We start from the raw sequence: 21,956 nt of genomic DNA on the forward strand, positions 1-21,956 counted from the left end.
AGAATTCACCATGGTTTAAACAAGATGTCACCCTAAAATACAATATACATCAATTACTAGTACAGAAAAGCACCGCTTTTTTCAGCCTTTATTTTAAGGACAAAAAAAATTACACACAATTAGACAACTGCCTCCAAACAATTTGAAATCATATTGAAGTCATAAACTTAATAAATAAGTACAAGCCTATCTGAGATAATCTTCAATACAAATGTATGCAACCACAGTAAAAAACTGAATTTTACAGATGAGAATAAAAGAAAAAAGTAGTCTTTTTAACTATGACATAATATAAAGCAAAACAAACAGAAAGAAGATACTAAAAAGAAAAAATACTGATACTGATAAGAACATGATTTAAACTGGCAAATTGTTCATAGCAACCCAAACACACAAAGTAAAGCATTTGATTTTTTTGCATACAGGCAGCTAGGATGCAACTTTGCTAGGCACTAATATCTGATCTGTACAAATAATGAACTTTAAGACTGAGTGGTTTAAATTGCCAGGAGACTTTTGTACAATTACGAAAGCTCCTGTTATCTTTAGTTACAGAAAAGGTGAAGTATTTTTTTTTTAATTAGATCAATATTTTTGCACAAATAGAAAAGTTAAACAATGTTGGGAAATAAGATTTGTAAAATGCTCCTTTTACTAGATTAAGATCTCTGTAACTGTGTCTGAAGGCTACAGTTACAGACCCTTACATGTTGTTACAGACTCTTAAAAGGTAAATAATATCAAAGACATTATAGCTACCATGAGTCTGATGTAAGAGAAGTGAAACAAGCTCCGCTTCCATTATAAATATGTGTAAAACTTTATTGATATTCCGAATGGCAAAAAAACAATTACACAATTGTGGTGTTTCCGTTAAATAAGAACAACAATTGAAATCACATGTGAATAAAGCAAGATAGATTGGTCTAGTGAAAACATTCCAAATCAATGTAGAGTACAGTAATGTCCAAAAAATTAAAACAGGTAGCAAGTGGACACAAATGTCTTATAAGTGACCAGGCGCTTGAAGCATCAAGCAAGAATAAATGTCATGTCTGCAATGTTTGAATTACAGGCTGACTACTCTGCAGAAACTGTGATTTCTAGAAGTGTTTAATAATTTCCACATTTTTCTGTGGAACTGCATTCATTCGCAGCAGTGCCGGGGATAGTCCTCTCCACAAGGTAGCATCTTCACATGCAGAAGTTTTGGACCAACAGAACAGTGATGCTCACTAGAGAAAAAAGTAACAGAAAAACATAATCAAGCACTTTCTACAAAAAAAGCATAACACCTACAATGCAGAAAAACAATGTGCTGAATGTTTGAGTGAAGAAAGCATTTCCACAGGATAGCTGGCTACCTACAGTAATGTAAAGGTGGAGAGAAAAATGAGTTGAAAGTTAAAACTATACAAACAGCCACAACATTAAAATCTCAATTATCTATGCAGCAATGTTTTAAAATAAGGCTTTTTAAACACCACCTACTACAGCCTCTAAATATTCTGTGATGTCAGTGCAATGGAAATTTGTCAAACACTTCTTACCAGAGCTAAAAAGACTCTTGGGTAAGGTGTCCTAACTCCATGATCAAGTTCAGCTACATTTGAATTACAAAACCATCAAAAGGATTTTTTCAGTAATTCAATTCAAAAATTGAAACTCACATAGATTAATTACACACAGAGTGTAGAGTTAAAAGCACTATTTTAATTTATGGCTCAGTTAATGACAACCAAAAGTTCAATTTTCAGGCTATTTTAATATTAGTAAGACCAACAAAAAGGGAGCGTTTAAAACAAGCATTTGTATGAATTACTCTGTCAGAGCAACGTGGAGAGGAGGCAACGAGTCTGTGACACTGCTAAGGTGTTCAGAAAACCCAGGCTACTTTAATAGCCACAGAGGAAAGCATCAAGTGCTCTAAAATGTCCTGTTAGTCGATTGTGGTGACCTTGGACTTTACAAAACACAGTTGATTAACATCAACACTTAATATGGCTCTGCAAACCATCACTAACTCTGATAGCTTCATTCTGGACCTGGTAGCTGCTACCTTTAAACTTGGAAACCTTTGTTTTAAATTTATAATTCTTTAACACCCTTTCCTTCCACCCAACTTTAACATTTTGCTTTGATACATCATTGAGTTTCTTTAGCAATAATATTTTGTAGCATGGAATAGTAACAGGACAATCAAGCAGAAATACATAGGAAGACAATAAGCAGGCTAATATTCACCTAATTAATACAAATAGAAGTCTGGAGTACATCACTGTGTGGAATGCATCTCCATAATGAGTTTTACTTTTTGAAATTTGTTTCTAAAACCTTTTTGATGATATATCTAGAATACATCTGAATACTACAGGGTTTCCACAAGAAAACCCTGCAAAACATTATTGCTGATTTTAGTGTTGTGGCTGATCTGGGCATTTATAGGGCTTTTTTTTTTTTAATAAAAATTGGAGGCCCTTTTTTTTGATTAAAAAAGGCCTCCAATAATACCATAATTCACCTGCTTAAATACAATGTAATAAAATAAAACATGTTCTTTCTCGTCATGCAATCTTGTTTTTATTAAACACAATCGCTGTTGGACAACAGTCTCCTTACCGAGAGTGCTACATCCTCGCCATCTTTTGAAGGATCTTTGACAATACGGGTTCGCCGACTGCTGTAACCCACCAATGACTGGTCAATATTACTGGTTAAATGTATACATGAAAAGGTGACTAACAAAAGCTTAGCCAGTTAGCTTAGCCAGTTGAGACCTGGCTAACCAAACAGCACCTGAGGTCCTGTTTGGACCTCAGGTTGTAACATGCAACCTGAGGTCCAAACAGGGTAACACCCACTATCCCGTTTACTGCTCATCTAAAAAGCCCACCAACACAAACAAGTGCCAACCATGCAGCCATCAACACACAGTGCACCTTAAAATAATCACAGTTGTATTGTTTTCATATGAAGAAAAAAATTATGATCAGGTTATTTATCCTAGCAGAACAGAATCAATCTTTGTAACTTTGTCCTGAAAAGAAAATACATACATATTGATTTGGTAAATATGACTTTACCACATCAACAATGTGGTAAAGTTTGAAGTCACACCCACCCTCTTTTTAAAATACCTTTTAAATTTAGCACTTGATTAGAAGTGATGTAGCTTTTAAAGAAACACTCCTATACAGCCAGATAGTCATAAATAGAAATTATTTTCATATTGTTACCTTCCTAAAATAATGGCTTGTGTCATTTTCTGACAAAAGTGATATAGGCAAAAAAAACAAAAAACTTTTGGCTAAAAAATAACTTAGATCATTATTTTAGGAAGGTGATAATATGCAGACACATTAAAAATCAAATTAACAGGCAAGTGAAGTCCCAGAAAAATCCCTGTTCCACTGAACACTGATGATTTATGAATTATTGCAAAGTTAACTCACAAAAACAGTTGTGGTGGCTCTGTGATGTACAATCTTATGAAATAATTGAAGTGTGCAAATGAGAAAATCTTTTCTTTGATTGCTTATTCAGGTTTGGGTTTGCTCTTTTGAGACTAAAAATAATGAGGCTTCATTATATAGACACAACGTCAGCAGCAATCAGTCAGCAAGACCCACAGCTCTGTAGAGGAGAGTTCCTTTTTCATTCCATATAATCCCATTCACAGCATAATAAAGCTTCACAAGTCTGTAAAGTAGAGATGGGCACTGCATTCCCACATCAGTGGTTATTCATTTTATCAATCTGATGGCAGAAGCGAAAAGTGAAAATGATGGCTTTGCTAGTGGCAAAGACATACTTGTCCTTAGCAGCATCTTCTGATCATCTGATCACATGGTCAAGCTTCTGCATAATGTGCAGAAGCTTCGTTAAATTTTTAAAATTTGAATTACCAAGATGTCATAATGTAATTTCTTCTTCAAATGCCCATCCCTACTTCAAAGTGCAAAAAAAGCCCTTCCTCATGCAATGGTGAGAAAGTTCAGACAGGCAGCAAAGGCACATATTCAGGCTGTTAATTGCTGGGCTGAGAACAGGACAAAAAAACAACAAAGACTCCAAGTTCCATAAAGCGTTAGTTTACATAGATATAAAACAAACATTTACCGTTTCTTTCGGATGAAGAATATTATAATGCAAATGATGGTGATGCAGATGAGAACTATTTTGATGGGGAAAAAAAACATTGTGATGTTTGGAGAATTTGTGTGTGAGCATCAAGACTAAAACGGTCCTGAAATTTAATCACTCTGTTTTTATCCTAACACCTTAAACAAAAATCTCTTCTTCAAATGTTTCAAATTAATTTAAAAAATCTGAAGAATTGAACTTGATCTATTTTAGAAGCAGACACCTAACAATTTCTTTAAAATAATTTGAGAGCAACTGGCACTGAGAAAAATAAAATAAAATTAAGTGTTCTCATGTCAAAAATCAATATCTTTACAATAATTTGACAAAAAAGTAGCTTGTAGCACTTCTCTATATATAATATTTTACTGATAGACAATATGCTATCTGCCAACAATAGTTTTGGTGATTTCTACACAGCTACTGTGTTACAACAAAAGGAAATCAACACAGAAGAGTTAAAAAGTTAAACTTGGTATTAAATGAGTTCAGTTACAGCAATCCCTACTACTGATCAGAAAGCTTTTTTCTTTTTTGGGAGCAGACTGCAAAAAGATAACCAAAATAACTTCGGCAAAGGAGCTAATTTATTAACTAAGATATTCTACTGTAGGTTATTTTGTTTGACCTTGTAGAACTCCATAATCTGTATTATTATGGCAGCACTGTTCATCTGAGGTCACACTCCTTTTGAAAAAGCTCACAAAATCTTTGTTTACTGTTAACAAGCAGCTAAAGGATGAGGGTAAACTTACCAACTACAATAATAATCCATGTCGGAGAGTGAGAATCGCCCTTATCTAAAGAAAAACAAGGAAAAAAAGAATAAATGAGACAGAAGAGAGCAGGAATTAATTTTGAAGTTGCATCATTTTTAGAAAAAAAAAGCTTTGCATCAGGTAATACAGAGCACTGTTTGCAAAAACAAGCAATGGTTTTTTTAACTCTTCTAGAGTTTGTACATTTATCGTTCCAGTGTGCGAGCAAAGTCACATTCCTTGCTACTGTGCAGAAACTTAACAGATAAAGCTGATTCTTACTATTAAAGATGACGAGCAGTAGTCATCTTTAACAGTCATAGGAAAACTGTAACATGCAGTGACTGCCCATAGGCGTTTATTGTACAGAGCTGTATTGCTGCTTTCTGTGTTGTAAAATAAACCTGAGATTTGTAAAATTCTATATGGATAAGACAGCCTGACAGATCTCATAAATGGGAGCATTCGCAAGAAAAGAAATATCAGAAAAGCTAAGGCAAGAAAAAGCAATCAGGATTCTGATTGTAAATCCTAGATTTACACGTTAATATTCTAATTTATCTCTGCTGAAAATCATCTATCTTAAAAAACTGTTCAAAAAGGGCCTCATCTTTATCTAATATAACATATAACAATTGTATGTTGTATAGAATGTGTGTTATTAAAAATTTAGAAATAATTGTACATTAAACGTGAGGAGTTATTTTCTGGGAGGGACAGAAAATAATAAAATGATATATCTTCCACCTGCTCCTTTTCGAACAAATTATGTAAAATTGCATGCCATTGGGCATGATTATTAGTAATGTTTTGTTTTGTGATTTTATCGTTTGTCTTTATGAAGTTACATCAAGTTTAACAGCGTTATCATTTTTAATAAACAATGCTAAACTTTTGATCTGCGGTCTATGTCGAAATTAAAATATTGATAGGGGCTCCTGAAGGTCTGGGGGTCCTAAGCAACTGCTTAGTTTGCTTTGCCAGGCTTTGTAGTCATTTTGTTCTTGTGTGGAACGTTACCTGTCAAACACTGGCTCTATATGCAACATTAAATAAGTCAACATTAGCCATGAAGATAGAACAGAGAAAGCAAACTGCAAAACATAAAGTGGCTCTGAAAAGTTGATAGGGAAAAAAGAAAGCCCTGCGAAAGAGCAGCAATGTAAAATCTTCAGACCTGTTTGGTGGTCCTTCTTTTAGTTAGGTCTGGTCTCTTCACCAGACATGAGAAGTCAGAGGATACTGCTTATAGCAGCTTTAGCAAGGTTAGCATTGTTTTAGCTTACTAACATTGATATATTTTTTTTGTGGCCGTTGAATGTTATTTACACGGCAATATAAAAAATCCTAATGCAAGCCTATTTTTATCAGCATATAATTTGCGTTCCATTTACCTGGCGAGGTGGGAGTTGGAGCTTGGGTAGATGTAACACCTGAGGTAACAGCGTTCCAGATAACATTGTCAGCGAAGTCAACATGGCAAATAGGCAAAATGAATTGAATTGTAAAGCCAGATAATCAAGACAAATAAATGTCATTTATAAACAATTGTGATCATGAGTTGTTCATAACGGAATAAGTGAAACTTCTCTGCTTCAAGTTTTCAGTCATATGTTCTAAACAAAACCAGCATGCTTGACATCAAAATGTTTAAACTGTAATTGATATCTTCAAAGCCAAAGCTGATCAAACCAAAATTTTTGCTGTACAAACCAGCACAAACATAGCACAGTTGATTGACATCAAATTTATTTATTTTTGCAAATGTGAGCAGAGCCACAGGAGTGGTTGACCTCTGATGAACCCTGGAGAACATTTTTATTTATATATTTAAAATGATAGCAGCACAAACAAAACATTTTGCTGCACAAACAGTCGAGTTAATTGACACCCATTTCATCTGATTTGAAGAAGGTGTGTGTGTGTGTGGGGGGGGGGGTGACCTTTGATGACCTCTAGAAACATTTCTTTATATCTTTAAAATAATAGTGACACAAACGAAAATTTTTGCTGCACAAACCAGCACAAGTGTTTGAAACCAATTTTTTCTGATTTGAAGAGGGGTAGAGGGTGAACTTCTCTCAGGGTGCTGAAGGTTGAGTGTAGGACAGAGCAGGAGCTTCTTATAAAGACAAAGGTCAATTTCAAGGCATTAAATTTCAATGTCCTTTTATGTTATGTTTGATATATATATATATATATATATATATATAGCATTTTTATTAACAACTGAAGGTAATAGTTCAGCTACATGATTGAAAATGTGTACCATTTGCCACTTTAAGCTTTAGGTGTCATAAGAAAACAACACTACCAATTTGTTCAGTTTAGACTTGCAGACACTTGTAATATTGATTTTAGATGCACTCCTACAAGCATGACTTGTAAAATAAACACGGTTCCACCTCACCTTACTACTGTTGTTCCGAAGAGAGCCCATTTTGAAATGCAAAGTTGGTCTTAGAAATTGTAATGTAGGGTAGTTGGAGTTTCTCTCACTTTCAGAGAGAAATGTTTGACTTTGAGGGGCGTTTCCAGATCCAACTACAAATTTGGAATTTCTGATTTTCAGGACAACATTCACTTGCTGCCTAAAACTGCATATTCAACCTATTAACAAGTAACTTGATGACTGGATAATTACTTATTTACTTCACGTTGGTGGTCGTGATGATATACCTGAGCATGATTGCTTTTTCTTTGATTTGAGCAGATACAATATTGCTCCCACATTTACATCGCTCCTGCCTGTATCAAATTGCAAAATCAGGCATTTTTCACAAGTTACATGCAATTTAACATACTGACCTTTCGGTTGTTTTGTAGTGGTGATAGTAGTGGAAGTAGTGGGGACAGGAGGTTGACCTGGGAAAAACAGAGTGTAATAAGGAGAAGATCATCTTGATACCAATAATTCCTGATATTCAAATTGATGAAATAAATATAAGGTGAACAGCCTGGAATTCAGCATCAGAAGAAATGACTTGGGGAAAAAAAACTTAAACTTTGAAGTCTTGGAAAAAGGTCTGAAAATATCTTACACTATTTTTCCAAACAGGAAAAAACCTGTCACACCCTGTGCTCAGTAAAATTATCAAGCCCACTCATCTTTGCCTAAATTCAACTTCAGATAAAGTCTCATGTCAAAAAGGACATGTCATAAGTCCTTCTGATTTACCACGACAGAAAAAAAACAAAAAACTTCTCCACAAATTCAAATTAACTCTCCCAAAACTGAAAAGAATTATAAATATAATTCAGTTAAATGTTGTATTTTCTATACAAACAAAAAATTTAGATAGTAATCAGGACATTATTTTAAGTAGTTAAATGTAAACAAGAAATCAGTACCACATAATAAAGCACATTATCTGAAGAATGTACTGCTTTTTAAAAAAAAATAAAAAAAATCAGGCAGCTCATTTAAGGTGCTAAAACACTCTTCTCATACATATTTGTACTAGTACAAAGTATTTAACTTTTGTTTATCCCAATTTGTCCTTCAATTTTATATCCATGAACCAGAAGTTTGAAGAACAACTTTATAAATGTATCTGTGAATGCTGACTTGAATGAGTCACTTTTTAGAAAGTTTTTTCATTACTATGTAAGGAAATTAATGTTCAGATTATGAGGTGCATTATTTTATTAGTGTTTTTTTCCCCACATACTTACTTTTATCTGTGCATACTGGTAATGATGGTGACCACTGATTAGTTACACTGCATGTCACAGTAGATGGGCCAATCATCCTGTATCCAGCTTTACAGGCGTAAGTCACGGTAGCCATGTATCCGTGTGGAGGCCGAGAACCACTTACAAAGACAGCATTCTCAATTACAGGATCTTTACATTCAACCTCTAAAAGCGAATGGAAAGGAAATTATTATTGTAACTACAATAATCTGTCATAATTTTGATATCAAATTTGAGACTAAAAACAGCCCAACACTTACTGACACATTTTGGAGGAGAAGAGGAGAATTGTCCATCATGAGAGCAGATTAAGTCTTTTGACCCACTAAGTACCAATCCTTTGATGCAGGAGTACCGCACAACTTCTCCAAAAACATAAGATTCTTTGTTTGGATCAAATCTACCGTTTTCAACTTGTGCTGGTGTGGTACACATCACCGCTGCAAAACAGAATTAAGTTTTATATATTTCAGATCCTTTCAGCTTTGAAGATGAGATGAACAAAAAGATCACCAACCGTCACATGTTGGTAACCTGCCAGACCATCCGTTGACTTCGCATCTAAAACTCGACCTTCCAACCAGCATGTAACTAATGAGTGAGTGGAGAAATAAAAAGTATTTAATTTAACTAATTATTTTTACAACACTGAGACAAGCAAACAGACCCTTGTCTTGATTTTACCTCAAAATTAGCAAAAAAAAATGCTGCTTCCTGCTTCCAACAACCAAGAGGGTTGAGCATCAGCTCAGCCGCTATACTTAGATTTTACCATCAGCACATTTACAATAGATGCTTTGGCAAGGGATTTTTCTATAGCATTGATGTGTGTGTTACCACAATGACAGGAAATATTTCATTAATTATCTCAGTGGAGCATGCAACTGTCCATTAATCTGGGAGGACATGAGGCCAATATTTTATGTTCACTCCCAGATTAATATTATTAGCAAATAGAAAACACCTACAACCGCTTCTAATTAGCCTGACTTTTTTGAAAGTCAAGCTGTACAACACACAAAGCTCCATTTCAGACGCTACAGGTTTTTGGTTTGCATGGAATTACCATTGAATTCTCTGACAGTATAATTAGAAGAAAAAGACGTATGGAGCAGAGCATTTTTTTATATTCTTCAACAGGTTGGTGATGTGTTTTTTTTTTCAGTCTAGTTTTACATTTTGTTTCAATAAAAGGATGACAGTATGACTTTACTGTTTACATATAGAACAGGTGCATTCTCAGATAAAGTTATAATTTTGTTACTAACCCCTCGTTACAAGTGACCGTAGCTGTATCACCAAACTCAATTCCGGCATAATCAACATTACCATTAGACACCTCACCCAAACTGCCACAGCTTTTCCCTAGAACAAGAAAAGGGAACAAAATTACACTCAAACTACAATTTATTGGACATTGCTACTCAAATCAAGTAGGGGAAAAAATAGCAAAGTAGCACTTTCATGATGTTAAAATATAAGTGTTTGACTTTTAAGAATACCACAATTTCAAATTGTGAGTGAAATTATTCTACTGTTGTATCATGGAGAATTTATTAAGTAATACTCACTTTCACATCGCAACTGCACAGTACTCCATGTGCCAGCAGTGCATCTGATAAAAGCAGGTCCTCCAGCAGATGTGTAGCCAGGATTACACGTAAAATAAACTAAGCTCCCATCTGCAAATGTTTGCTGGGAAATGTAATCATCCTTCAAATTCATGTTGGCTCCTGCAACAGGTCTGGAGCAATCTTGTGCTAGAAAACAATTTTACAAATTGAAGAATTAGTTGAAAAGATGGGTGTGAGATTTGAAAGAGCTTCAATTACTGTCAGGTTGCGCATGCTCGTCCCCGTTTGAAGTTGAACTAACCTTCAGCAATCATGGCAAAGCCAAGACTGCAGAGTATAAAAACAGCTGTAACATCCATGGCAAGATCTGGGACAGTAATCCTGTGACAACAGTTTCTTTCTGGGAAAAGATGCAAGAAAACATAAACAAGAAAAGTGTTTAAAACAATCAGACAGCAAGCTCTAAATGTTTTAAATACGAACAATGACAGCCATATAGTGTCAATAATTGTCATATTAGACTAAAGATTCGGTAGAAACCAAATCCCACTGTGTTACCAACATATGTTTAAATGAAAGAAAGCATCCATTGTAATAAATTACCATATTTCTGAAATAGAACTCCATTTCAAGCATATTCTGTTTATATTACCATACCAACTTCGCGTCTAACGACGCAAACGAGGCAAAAATGTCTATAATATTCTGATGTTTCAGAAACAACTCGACAAGCAACATCATGCAAAAGGAGCGAATCAATAAACTGAGTTTTAAAAGAAAATAAGTAGCTTGTTTATTGAATAATATCGAAACATGTGGGCGTTAACGCGTCGCGGAAACAACGGCTTAAATTAATCTTAATGTAACTTCAGTTTCACTGTACTGTAAGCCGAAGTTGCCAAAAGGTCAATTAATTGTGAAAAATACAGGAAAAAGTACACTAAACAGTCTGAATCGGCTGTCGATAAATAAATATTTATATTCGACAAAAAACGTAGCGGGTTCGGCTAGCTAGCTATCTGAAGGTTAGCTAAACAGACACTATCAAGCATAACTGAAGCAAACCGAAAATTACTGAAAAGTATCATTCTTTGCTCTTTTATAAATTAATCTAACAAGTTTATATATAGTAGATTCGGACTTACCAACTTCACCTCTCAAACAAACACGAAGATTCACTATGCTGGTGGACACTTCCTGTTAGTGCGCTACTTCTTGGAAGAGGGCGTAGCCAGAAGTGATACACGTTACTGATACGCAAATACGTATGGGTCCCAGGCACGTAGAGGGAGGGCGGGGGTTAAAGGGGGCTTGAGCCTCTGCCCTGTTTATACTTGATGCCATAGTGCCCTTTTTGAGTGTTTTTTTTTTACTTTTGTATTTTAAATCTGTATGTCAGAAGGCCTGTTTGTGCCCCTCAGCAATAATATTTAGCTAAATAAAATAATTTAGTAAAACAAAGAAAAAAAAAAACTAGTCTGACTGCCCTCAATCTAATAATGACTCTCAGAGCCTCCAGGTTGTTCAGACATCGGGTCCATACAATTTGCACATATTAACATTATTAAGTTAGATTTTTGAGGCAACGAGTTTGCATTGTTTAAGTAAGGTGATCTAGTTAGATTTTACAATGTACTTGCACATTTCATTTTCTACTTTTAAAAAGCCGAGCAATTTATACATTAATTTATACAGTAATTGTACTTAATCTGCTTGACAAAATTAAGTTAATTTTACTTAGATTTTATTTTTCATGTAAAGAAATACATAGGAACTTTAAATTAAGAACAGTCCAGCTTGAGCAACATAAATAAACTATGCAAATATTTGCCTTAATTCTTTTAAGTAGATAGAAAGTATTTTAATCAGTATGGATTCAAAGTGTGCCTGAGGTTAAGGAATGGTTTTGCAACCCCCTCTAGACGGCGGTGACAGACTTGGTGTCATAGATGCTTTTGAATTTCTTTAGGTCAGAACATGATTTCGTTGTCCATTTAATGGATTTCTTTTAGTGATTCTATAGGTCTGGCTGTAATCAGGCCTGAATGTGGCCTTTAAATTAAACTCAAAATTGGTAGTATTACAACTGCACTCATAATTTAAAAAGTGGTTAATAATTTTTTTCACACAGAGTTACAATGGTATGGATGTCTTTTTTCCGTAATAAATAAAACTACCATTCCTAAACTGAATTTGGTCTTTATTGAGGTTATCTTTGTCTGATATTCAAATTTGTGTGATGATCTGAAAGCAGAAATAGATTCAGTAGAGGAACTGTAGTGGAACACTTTTTCACAACTTGGAATGTTGGTTCTGATCTCAGTTTAGGACCACTTTTGGTCTAAAATGTGACAGATCATGATCCCTGAATCAAACAAATAAGTGACAGATCTTTTGCTGAAGATATATAACAATCTTAAAATTAAAAAAGACTTAAAATCATCAGTTGTCAAAGTAGATATAAACTGTCCTCTTGACAGGTTTGAAATAACACATGGTAAAATGTTGGACAATATAGCAGACTTCTCTTAACTAAAAAAAAGAACCACAGTACAAAGTTGCTGAATGACAAATATGCAAAATGGAGAAATTAACAATATGTGTTAGTGGACCCAAATTAAAAACAAAATAAATTTAAGCAGGAAGTAACACAATAATTTTCAGAAAATATCTGTGAGACTTGAGCATTTTATAAAAAATAAACTGACAATGTCCTACTCCTTCCAACAATCTGTCTGAACAGAGCACAACAAAATATCTAAACATCCTGCAGAGAACACAGAATGAATTTCAGGAAATTATGGGTGTGCCATTATTGTTCTGAGTAACTACACACTGGCTTCCATTTCAGAAACACTCTTTTATAAACTATGGTTTCTGTTTGGCCATTTTTAATGCTTTGGGTGGGGCAATGAAAATCTTGAAACAATATATTAAACATAAAAAGTCCATATTCTTCACAAGTCTGTAACCATTCAGTAACCACATAATCATTAAGAAAAGATAAGATTGCTCAGATCAAAATATTTGCACAAAAATTAACCTGTTACAAATGATGGAAAGCAAAAACACTGAGCAAGTAACAGCTCAATTTTTGACTCTGGAGCCCAAAACGTGTAGTGAATTCATTATTATCCAAAGAAAACAGTCTGAGATAATTTGAACTCTGTGACACAATGCTTTGTCCTGCTGGGAATAGCCATCAGAATATGGCAACTATATTCACTAATGAACCACACATTATTGAACTATATGAGAAATGTATTTCATTTCAATCTACTCAGATTAAACAACTTGTATTCAAATGCATCACAATTAATGGCCCACAATGGATTTAGATGTAATATAGTGATAAATAAAATGAAACATTTTATCAGTCTAACAGAGGAAAAGACAGATCCTCAACATCTACAGTTAAACCAAAGTTCAGTACAAGTGCTGCTTGGTTTGGGTGATGTTGCAGATTATTTATCTGAATCTGGCTTAAAACACAATATTAAACTAAATCTCTTTATTACAGTAGGTAAAATATTTCAGAATAAAACTGAATTTGGGCTCTATCCACCACAGCACTCTTTTTGTATTGAGAATAATTCAGAGGTAATTTGTACTTAGCTACATTCCTTTCATGAGTAAATTATAGACTTCTGTCATGCTTTTCTACCAGCTAATATATTAAAATAACTGTGAAACTAAACACATATGTTTGCAGGAAAACTTTAAGTTTCAAGCTCAAGTATTGTATAACATCTACATAAAATAAAGTGAAAACAAAAATGAGTTTCTCTCATTATCTTTCCAAAAACAAAAAAATACCTCCTTGTTTTTAGCTTTATCAAAGTTATTTATGAAAAACAAACGAAAAAACATAAAGTAAAAGTAAAATAAGAATAAAATACCAATTTATTATTTTTTAAAAAGGGGGCGGTGATGCATTCATGGTGATACAAAGCATTAGTGTTCCTCCATAAAGCATTTTGTATGTGGCTTAAAGTTAAGACTTGGTCTCATCTGACCACATTTCGGGTTGCTTAACTATACATATCACTAAAATACATTTAAAATATAGTAAATATATAAAAAAAAAAAAAAACACAAAATGTTTGTACTGTAACAGTATTGTTGTAAAAAATAAAATAAAGATTAAAGATTGCAACAGTTTGGAATCCTGAAAGAAACAATTCTGCTTCCAATTGTGGCACACCCTTAAACATGCACAACATTTATGTTTTGCTTATTTTTAAACTTTGCATTATTACACATATTTGGTAAGTGTAATAAAGCGTTTAAATCCTTTGTAATGACCACAAACCTTAATAAAATGTATTTAATTTTGTATAGTACACCCTAAAGAAGGTGCATAAAAGCAAATAGTTCAAACAACAAAACAACTGTTTATCCATATAAATGTTAAAATTCAATAATAATTCATGTAAAAGCAAATTTTGGAAACTTGTGCAGTCGCATATAGAGCATAATTTTATCTTAAGTATTAATTTGCATGCCATAACATCCAGTATTTCTACTTCAGGTAGGCTTTAGGACATTTAAGCTTGAATTACAAATTGAAATTGAAGCAAATACAGTTTCTTTAAAGATTACATCTGTACAAGGAATGTTAAAATTTATAAAATTGACAAAAAAAAAAATAAATAAATAAATAGATTCACCCCATATTAAACTTTTTCCTTCTTCTGCCATGTTTCTTGTGACTTGTTTTTGTACAGCTGATGAATATACACAGACTTATGATTAAGACGGTCATAGAACCCCATCGCAGCAGCTCATACCACAGTGGTACTCCAGTCCATGGGCTGTAAGAAAGAAGTGACAACTTTTACAGATGAATTTACTTTTAATCATTTCAGTCCATTATATATTATTTCCATCAGGGAGACAGTAAAAAGATGCTTCTAACCTGCTGAAAAACACATCCATAGAAGTTTGATTGACTTGTAAAGATTCCTCTGATGTGTCAGTGGGGATTTTTACAGTTTCTATGCAGGTTGTTGTTGGTGACGTTTCAGCCACAGTGGTCCTCATTCTGTCTGCGCAGTCATAAACAGGCTGTCCTAATAAATAAAAGCAAATATATTTACAAAACACTGTGGAAATCTGCTGATTTTAACAGCATGATAATAATATATCAGACCTCATAGATGTTCAAAAGCTCATATTTGTAAAATCTTACATTTTACGTAAAATACATTAAATTTTTTTTCTTATGCAAGAAAAGTAAAACTGTGTTTGTGTACCAGGGTAACTTTTGGTGACCTTTGTCAAATTAATAAAGGTCACCAATCTTCGTAAGTTGAGTTTTGTCACATTTGTGACAGATCTGTTAGCCATCTGTCTTAAATGGCTAACACCTTTTCTGTTCAGTATTTTTTTCATGAGTACTTAAAAATAATCACTTGAATCATATTAAAATCCTCATATGAACAATAAACCATGACCAGGCTGAGCCCTTTTGAAACGAGTGTACAACATGTTAAACCAGAGCATTAAACACTGAAGGCACCCCAGAATTAATATCTTGTGGTTCAAACCTTTCAGTTTGAACCAACCCCTGCTGTATGACCATATAAGTCTCACATAAATGTTGTTGATCTTTGGCACACTTAACACACACGTGCTGCAGTTATTTGAGGTTTGTGGGTTTTTTATTGATCAACACCACTCCCAAAGGTGTCCTGATTCTGGTTGTAAAGGTTCTCTTCCCTGCATGTTTTAGATCTTTTATTTATTCAATGCACCCAATGTAAATTTATGAATTAAGCACAGACATCTCACAAAGTCGTTTATACTAATGTGATTTCCTTTGAATCAGGTGCTCTGTAACAGAGCACAGATGCAACTGAAAAAAGCATGATAAAGCCTCTTGGCCCAGAGTACAGAGGTGTTATCTGAGGATCCAACACTGGATTGGAATAGTACTAGAGAGTTGCATAATATTATCATTTGTTTTTTCAGCTGGGGCTAAAGGTTAGGGACAAGCTTACAAACAGTTATCACATGGAAGCCTTTTGTGAAGAAAACCATGGTAGACTGGAATGGCCATATGCAAATTAAAATGATTAATTCATTATCTTAAGGAAATCTTGCAAAACTGCCCAGAACAGTCACTAAGCAGACAGGCTTAACAAGAGGCCTGTTATCTCAGCTAAACAAAGGAGCATTTAAAAAGCAGTGCCCACTTCAGCTCTGTACAATTCCCAAAACTAAGTCCTCTTCCCTATATGTTCACTTGATAGAATTCTTAAAGCTGCAGTATGTAACCTTTATAAACAATGTATGTTTTTCACATATTCGTTAAATCTGTCACTATGTTGTGACAGAATAGCATGAGATATATAATCAGTGAAAAAATAATCGAGCTCCTCTGTTTTTCACCTGTCACTTGACATTTTGCTAGACTCATGTTGGAACGAGTCGTTGTTTTATGTTTTATGTTCCCAGTATTTTTGTACAATGAAATTGAGAGAGTGGCACCAACATACATTGTACTGAAAGCTTCTCCAATCATAACAGAGGATTAGATTACTTACAGTAACATTTAAAAAAAAAAAAGACTCACTAGACGAGAAACAAATCTCAAAGAATCAAACTAAAATCTATGAAAAGTCACTTTTCCAGCACTGTGTTTTTTAAGTTCACAAACATGCTTCTTGCTGTCAATCCTTGTTTACTATTCTTTCAGTCTACTGCCAGTTCTGAGTTCTCCCACATAGTTTTGTGGGAGAAGAATGTATGTTTGTGAGAGTAGCAGAATAAATTATGGATTGAACAGAGCCTTGTGAGTGGACACAGCTTGTTATTCTCAGTTAGGTTTGGATTATAGTAAATAAATCATTGTATACTTTACATGCTGTTGCTCATCTGAATTTATTGCCTTTCTGCTTGCCAACACATAAAACTATTGAACTGAAATTAAGACTTCTTCTTTACACCATAACTGTGACTTCAATCTATTATATTTTGTGACTTATTTACAATAATGTACAGTCACAATGACCATAATTTCTGTTGTTGACATAAAGATGACCAAAATCTCTTCTTAAAACTATCGTGACAGTCTGTAGATGAGGGTGCTCACCTACCCTAAGTAGGTGAGCACAGGGTAGGCTACCAAAAAGGAAGGATGTTGACAAGTATCAAAGTATCAAACCGATAAAATAGGAAGACAAACAACAGGCACAAACCTTCACCAGAACACTCACACATGGTTATTCTTCTTGTAACATCATCACTAAGTCAGGTTCAAGTTCCTTTTTTTGGTTTGACCACAAACCTTATATGACCTTATCAGCATATCTTAGCTACACTGGAAGCCAGTAAGCAATGCTCTCTCTGAAAGGACATGCAGTAACAAAAACAAGGCTAATCATAACTGTGGCACCATAAAAGTTAAAACATTTAGATGTAATAGAAAACAAACTGATTTAAACAGATTTTCATAAAAGCACACATTTATTTTGTGAAATATATATTGCTATGCCCTGATTTATTTTTGTGTTAGTGATCATCACATTTAAGGGACATGTTTAACCAGGTCAGTCTCATTTCACCAAATAACATACTGAGGATCATTATTCTATCTGTGTTGATTAATTGTTATATTCTATGAGGGATGTTGATGGTTTTATTGGCCAGCTTTAGTCACATCACTTTGGTTCTTACCAGGAATATTAGCAACATAGATGCAGCTGCTGTTGTCAGGCAAGAGGATCTTCACCGAAAGGGCATCACTCTGAGCATTGCTGATGCTGTTACTGGCAGAGCAGTAATACTCGCTGTCCTCTGTTAACATGCTGCAGTGTAAGCTTAGATTTGAAGAGCTGAGGAGCAGGAAACGTTTGTGGTGAACATGCTGATACCAGGCATAAAAAACATTGGTTCCCATTGCACCACCACAACGAATGGTTAGTGGTTTCCCCAAGCATGTTGCATCATCCGCCAGAGAAGTTAGGGGCCAAAGTCTGGGTTTAGACACTGGAACTGGCACAAGAATGAGAGTTGTCAGTCTGAATCACTTAATTTGTAAGCTAGTAAACAATGCGCTCTCTAAATCACAGGTGTCAAACTCCAGTCCTGGAGGGCCACGGCCCTGCAATGTTTAGATGTGACTCTGCTGCACCACACCTGAATAGAATAATTACCTGTGGCACATCTAAAAATTCCAGGACACCGGCCCTTGAGGACTGGAGTTTGACACCCCTGCTCTAAATGGAGAATACATTAATTTAGAGCTCTAAATTAGTTAATTCATGGCTCTTACCTTGGGTAACAGTCACTTTGACTGATTTCATTATGTCAGCATTTATTTTTTCGATCCCAATCCAATAAACATCAGAATCCTCCATTTGGAGATTTGTTACCTTCACAATCAGCACGCGTCTTGGCAAATCAGATATGCTCAACCTGTTTTTATTTTTGGGTTTTGCAACACCATCGGTATCCCGCAAAATGTCACAGCTATATCTAGAGGGTCCTCTGCACCAGTACTTGTTGCTGAACAGGAATTTACTTTCATATCTGCAGACAATTATGAATTCTCCTCCAATATGTGCTCTGATTTCACTTTTATCGCATTGGAGCTGAAGGCCTGCTGTAAAATTAAAGACATATTAGTGTTTATAGAAGGAAAATGCATCACAAGCCAGAGTTACTGGCATTCCTGATAAAGAGTCATACAATTCTTAAAATGAATTATGTCATAATTTCACAAAAGAAAAATATTTAGCAAAATCCTTTTAACCCTTTCCATTTAAGTTGAGGACATGGCCCAGTATTATGGGTAGGTGTTTAACTAAAACCATAAGCAAATCAAAGCTGAAAAGGTTCACCTAAAACATAAATTAACGTTGTCAGGCCAAAATCTCCCTGCAGGGTTACACTAAGAGGAATGATCAAATATTCTTATCTCTGTGTGCTTAAACTTTGGAAAATGTGGTGAATCAACTCTGTCCTAACAGCACAAGTACTAACACATGTGCATCTAGATAGATATTTTGTCTTTTTTTGGGGAAAAAAAAACAACAAAAAAATTAAATAAATCAAGTTTAAGATGCATAATGAAACTAAAAGTCAAATTTTTAAAAACATTTCAGGGTAAAATTTTGGAATTGCAGGGAAATATTAAATTGTTTAAAGTTTCAGTACATAGTGCCCGCTAAAAAGTGAGCAGTGCTGTAGATGTTATCCATCATAAAGAGAATATTTTCATGAAAATATTTACCTTCAATTAAATTTTTATTTATTCTTATTTACAGAGGAAAGTATGACAGCAACATAAAGCACTAATCACTGTTTATACATTCGTCTAAAACTGAATGGAGAACTCCTGGAGAATTTCATTGTATCTGTAAGCACTGAAAATAAAATGACCACTGAATTTGCTTTGCATTTATTACCAACTAGTACTATTTCACTCGAATTTATACAAAGAAACAAACATTTAGTTTCCACTTTATCTACTCTGTCATCTTTCCAGATGTAAACAAATATTGGCAAAACAATCTTTTTATATGTTTTTATCTTTAAAACTAATGACAATTTGCAAGTAGAATGATAAATAATAAATATTAATTCAGAGGTTACTCACTATGTACAAGCAAAAGTAGGCACAAAATCTTCATGCTGATACTAAAAGCTGCCTTCAGACAGATTGCGCGGAAAATGTAAGAGGTGGACTGCATCGCTTTGAACTTCCTGTTGTTTGTTAGAGCCACTTTCGCCTCTTCAGCTATTCTCATAGGCTTTAGCTGCATACTCTACATGGTGTGTTTTTTTCTGGTTCTGGTTGGGGCTTCAAAGATGTCGTTTGTGTACATTACCTACTCTTCTGCCTCGAGCACATCTGCTTTTTCTTTACAATACTCAGTGTTTCATGTTTATAGATGAATATTCTCAGAGGAGCTCTTTTGCATTGAAATCCACCTTTTTTCCAGCATATATCAAATTTTTCTTCCACTTAACTTCTTTCGTTATACATGTATGTAGCATGCATCCAAGTGATGTGACTTTACCTTAAAAAACATATATTAAAATAAATAAAATAAGCAAGAAAAGATAAAAAGACATTAACTCGAATTTTTAAAAAAAGAAATTCAATTCCTAAATCCTACACTAGGGGGTGCACTGTGGGAAAATCGGATAATTAATTAAGACGATTTGGGAAGTTGAAGCTTAGTTTATGGGAGACAAAGCCCATTTCCCCCGGTTAACAGAAGTTTGGACAGCAGGCATTAATACTGACATAAAATATAGCAAAAAGACTTTCCTGCCTGAGTTTAAGAAACAGTTTCATGGCTTTGATCAACTTGAGACAGTTTGCAGTTTTTCACTCATCTTTTACAGTTTATGTTTTATTTGCATCTCTTGCCAGGTTACTCTGGCTGCAAAAAATGTGCATGTTTAGGACAGCCTTCCTTGTGAACAAGTCTTCTCCATAATAAACATCAATAAACAAAATTGCACTCAAGGTCCACACACAAGCACTTAAATGACATTCCAAGTTGGCTTAGAAGGATTAGAAAAGGTCCTCGTGATTAAATGCCTGGATGAAGTCATCACCAAAGAAAAGGAACAGTTTCTGCACAGCAATCTGTGAATTGTAATAAGATAAATACTAGTGAACCACATTTAGACTCTTCTTCTTCACAAGGACAAACCTCTGCTAAAGACAGCACTGCCTTTGTAAATTTTATAAATAATATGGATTTTACCATTTCTAAAATAATTTAATATGACATCAACAAGACCAGATACAGTTAGTGCACCACTAGTAGTTTGCCTGTCAACAGCTTTTCTCACCTGAGCTGTGAATCAGCTTCCCCAGAATTACAATGGGCCTTAATGCTGAATTTAACCCCTGATGAGTGCTGTTTGTGAGATGTTGAAAGCTCTGGAGATTGCTTGAAAACCTGATTTGTACATAAGACTTCTCCACGGCATATCTCTAACTTGTCTGCTTCTTGAAACTCCTTGAACTTCACGGTGCTGTTTTGTTTGCAAATGTCCTTCACAGAACAACTACTTATCAGATTAGAATGCATGACTTCACAAGGTATGTTACTGTAGAGAATGCTCTCTAAAAGTATACAAAGAAAAGGTGATAGATGCCACACTTTTAAGAAGTTCACCTCTTAAAATACATTTATAAACATGTCTTTTTTTATTTTGCTTAATTCAACTAATTTGTATAGGTCTTTCTCATAAATCTGTATAGCCCTCATCAAAATGTAGAGTTTTATTGTGACAAAGGGTGAAAAAGTTTAAAGGTGTGAATACTTTAGCAAGAAACAGTTTTTCAAGTTATTGATGTTAGAGCTGGTTATGCAGGTAAATGAATCTGAGGGTGTGCTTAGTTTTTGTTGCCATAAAACAGTAAAACACGTTCTTCTTTGTTCTTCTCTGAGTATGCAAACATAATTCTGATCTAAGAAATAAATAATCTTTTAAAATAATCGATAGGGAAAAAAGTGACTTTTACTTTGACTATAAATCACATTGATTGTTGATCACTGTACTGTACTGCAGTACAGTATTATATTTCGGTTTAAGTTTAGCACAAAGCCACTAGATGTCCCCATGCTGCTAAGCCAATGTTTGACAACTGTTGATCACAGCAAAAAGTTGTTTTTATTTCAAATAGCTTAATTTTATTTGGAAAGTTACCTCCTACATAAAGTGTAATTCATTTTCACAGGTGAGTAGTAATTAGGTTTGTTGAAGGACATTTGACAAATTTTTTTCCTTTTGTGACAAAACGTTCTTCTGGTTA

The 21,956-nt window shown here is 34.4% G+C and overlaps 2 protein-coding genes across 12 annotated transcripts; both read right to left on the bottom strand.

Annotated features, from left to right (window-relative positions):
- Window positions 1-72: 72 nt before the first annotated feature.
- LOC122840209 (membrane cofactor protein-like) lies at window positions 73-11,468 on the bottom strand. 11 transcript variants are annotated; one of them, XM_044132474.1, is made up of 13 exons: window positions 11,317-11,468; window positions 10,473-10,571; window positions 10,169-10,357; window positions 9,866-9,962; window positions 9,115-9,188; window positions 8,858-9,037; window positions 8,577-8,762; window positions 7,710-7,766; window positions 6,296-6,334; window positions 4,899-4,943; window positions 4,120-4,174; window positions 2,620-2,677; window positions 73-1,235 (listed from the first exon to the last, which is right to left on the bottom strand). In XM_044132474.1, the coding sequence occupies exons 2-13, from the start codon at window positions 10,528-10,530 to the stop codon at window positions 1,233-1,235; spliced, it is 1,041 nt and encodes a 346-aa protein (XP_043988409.1). In that variant the 5' UTR covers window positions 10,531-10,571; window positions 11,317-11,468; the 3' UTR covers window positions 73-1,232. The 11 variants fall into 11 exon arrangements, with proteins under 11 accessions (XP_043988409.1, XP_043988400.1, XP_043988435.1 ...); XM_044132465.1 differs by having other exon boundaries at window positions 2,620-2,680; XM_044132500.1 differs by lacking the exon at window positions 6,296-6,334.
- Window positions 11,469-12,147: 679 nt separating this feature from the next.
- On the bottom strand, window positions 12,148-19,822 carry LOC122830157. Its single transcript, XM_044115292.1, has 5 exons — window positions 19,776-19,822; window positions 18,450-18,779; window positions 17,852-18,169; window positions 15,090-15,243; window positions 12,148-14,985 (listed from the first exon to the last, which is right to left on the bottom strand). Exons 1-5 carry the CDS (start codon window positions 19,807-19,809, stop codon window positions 14,838-14,840), a joined length of 984 nt encoding a protein of 327 aa, XP_043971227.1. The 5' UTR covers window positions 19,810-19,822; the 3' UTR covers window positions 12,148-14,837.
- Window positions 19,823-21,956: the final 2,134 nt, after the last annotated feature.

Source organism: Gambusia affinis, linkage group LG01, assembly GCF_019740435.1.
Source record: "Gambusia affinis linkage group LG01, SWU_Gaff_1.0, whole genome shotgun sequence".
Lineage (NCBI taxonomy): Eukaryota > Metazoa > Chordata > Actinopteri > Cyprinodontiformes > Poeciliidae > Gambusia > Gambusia affinis.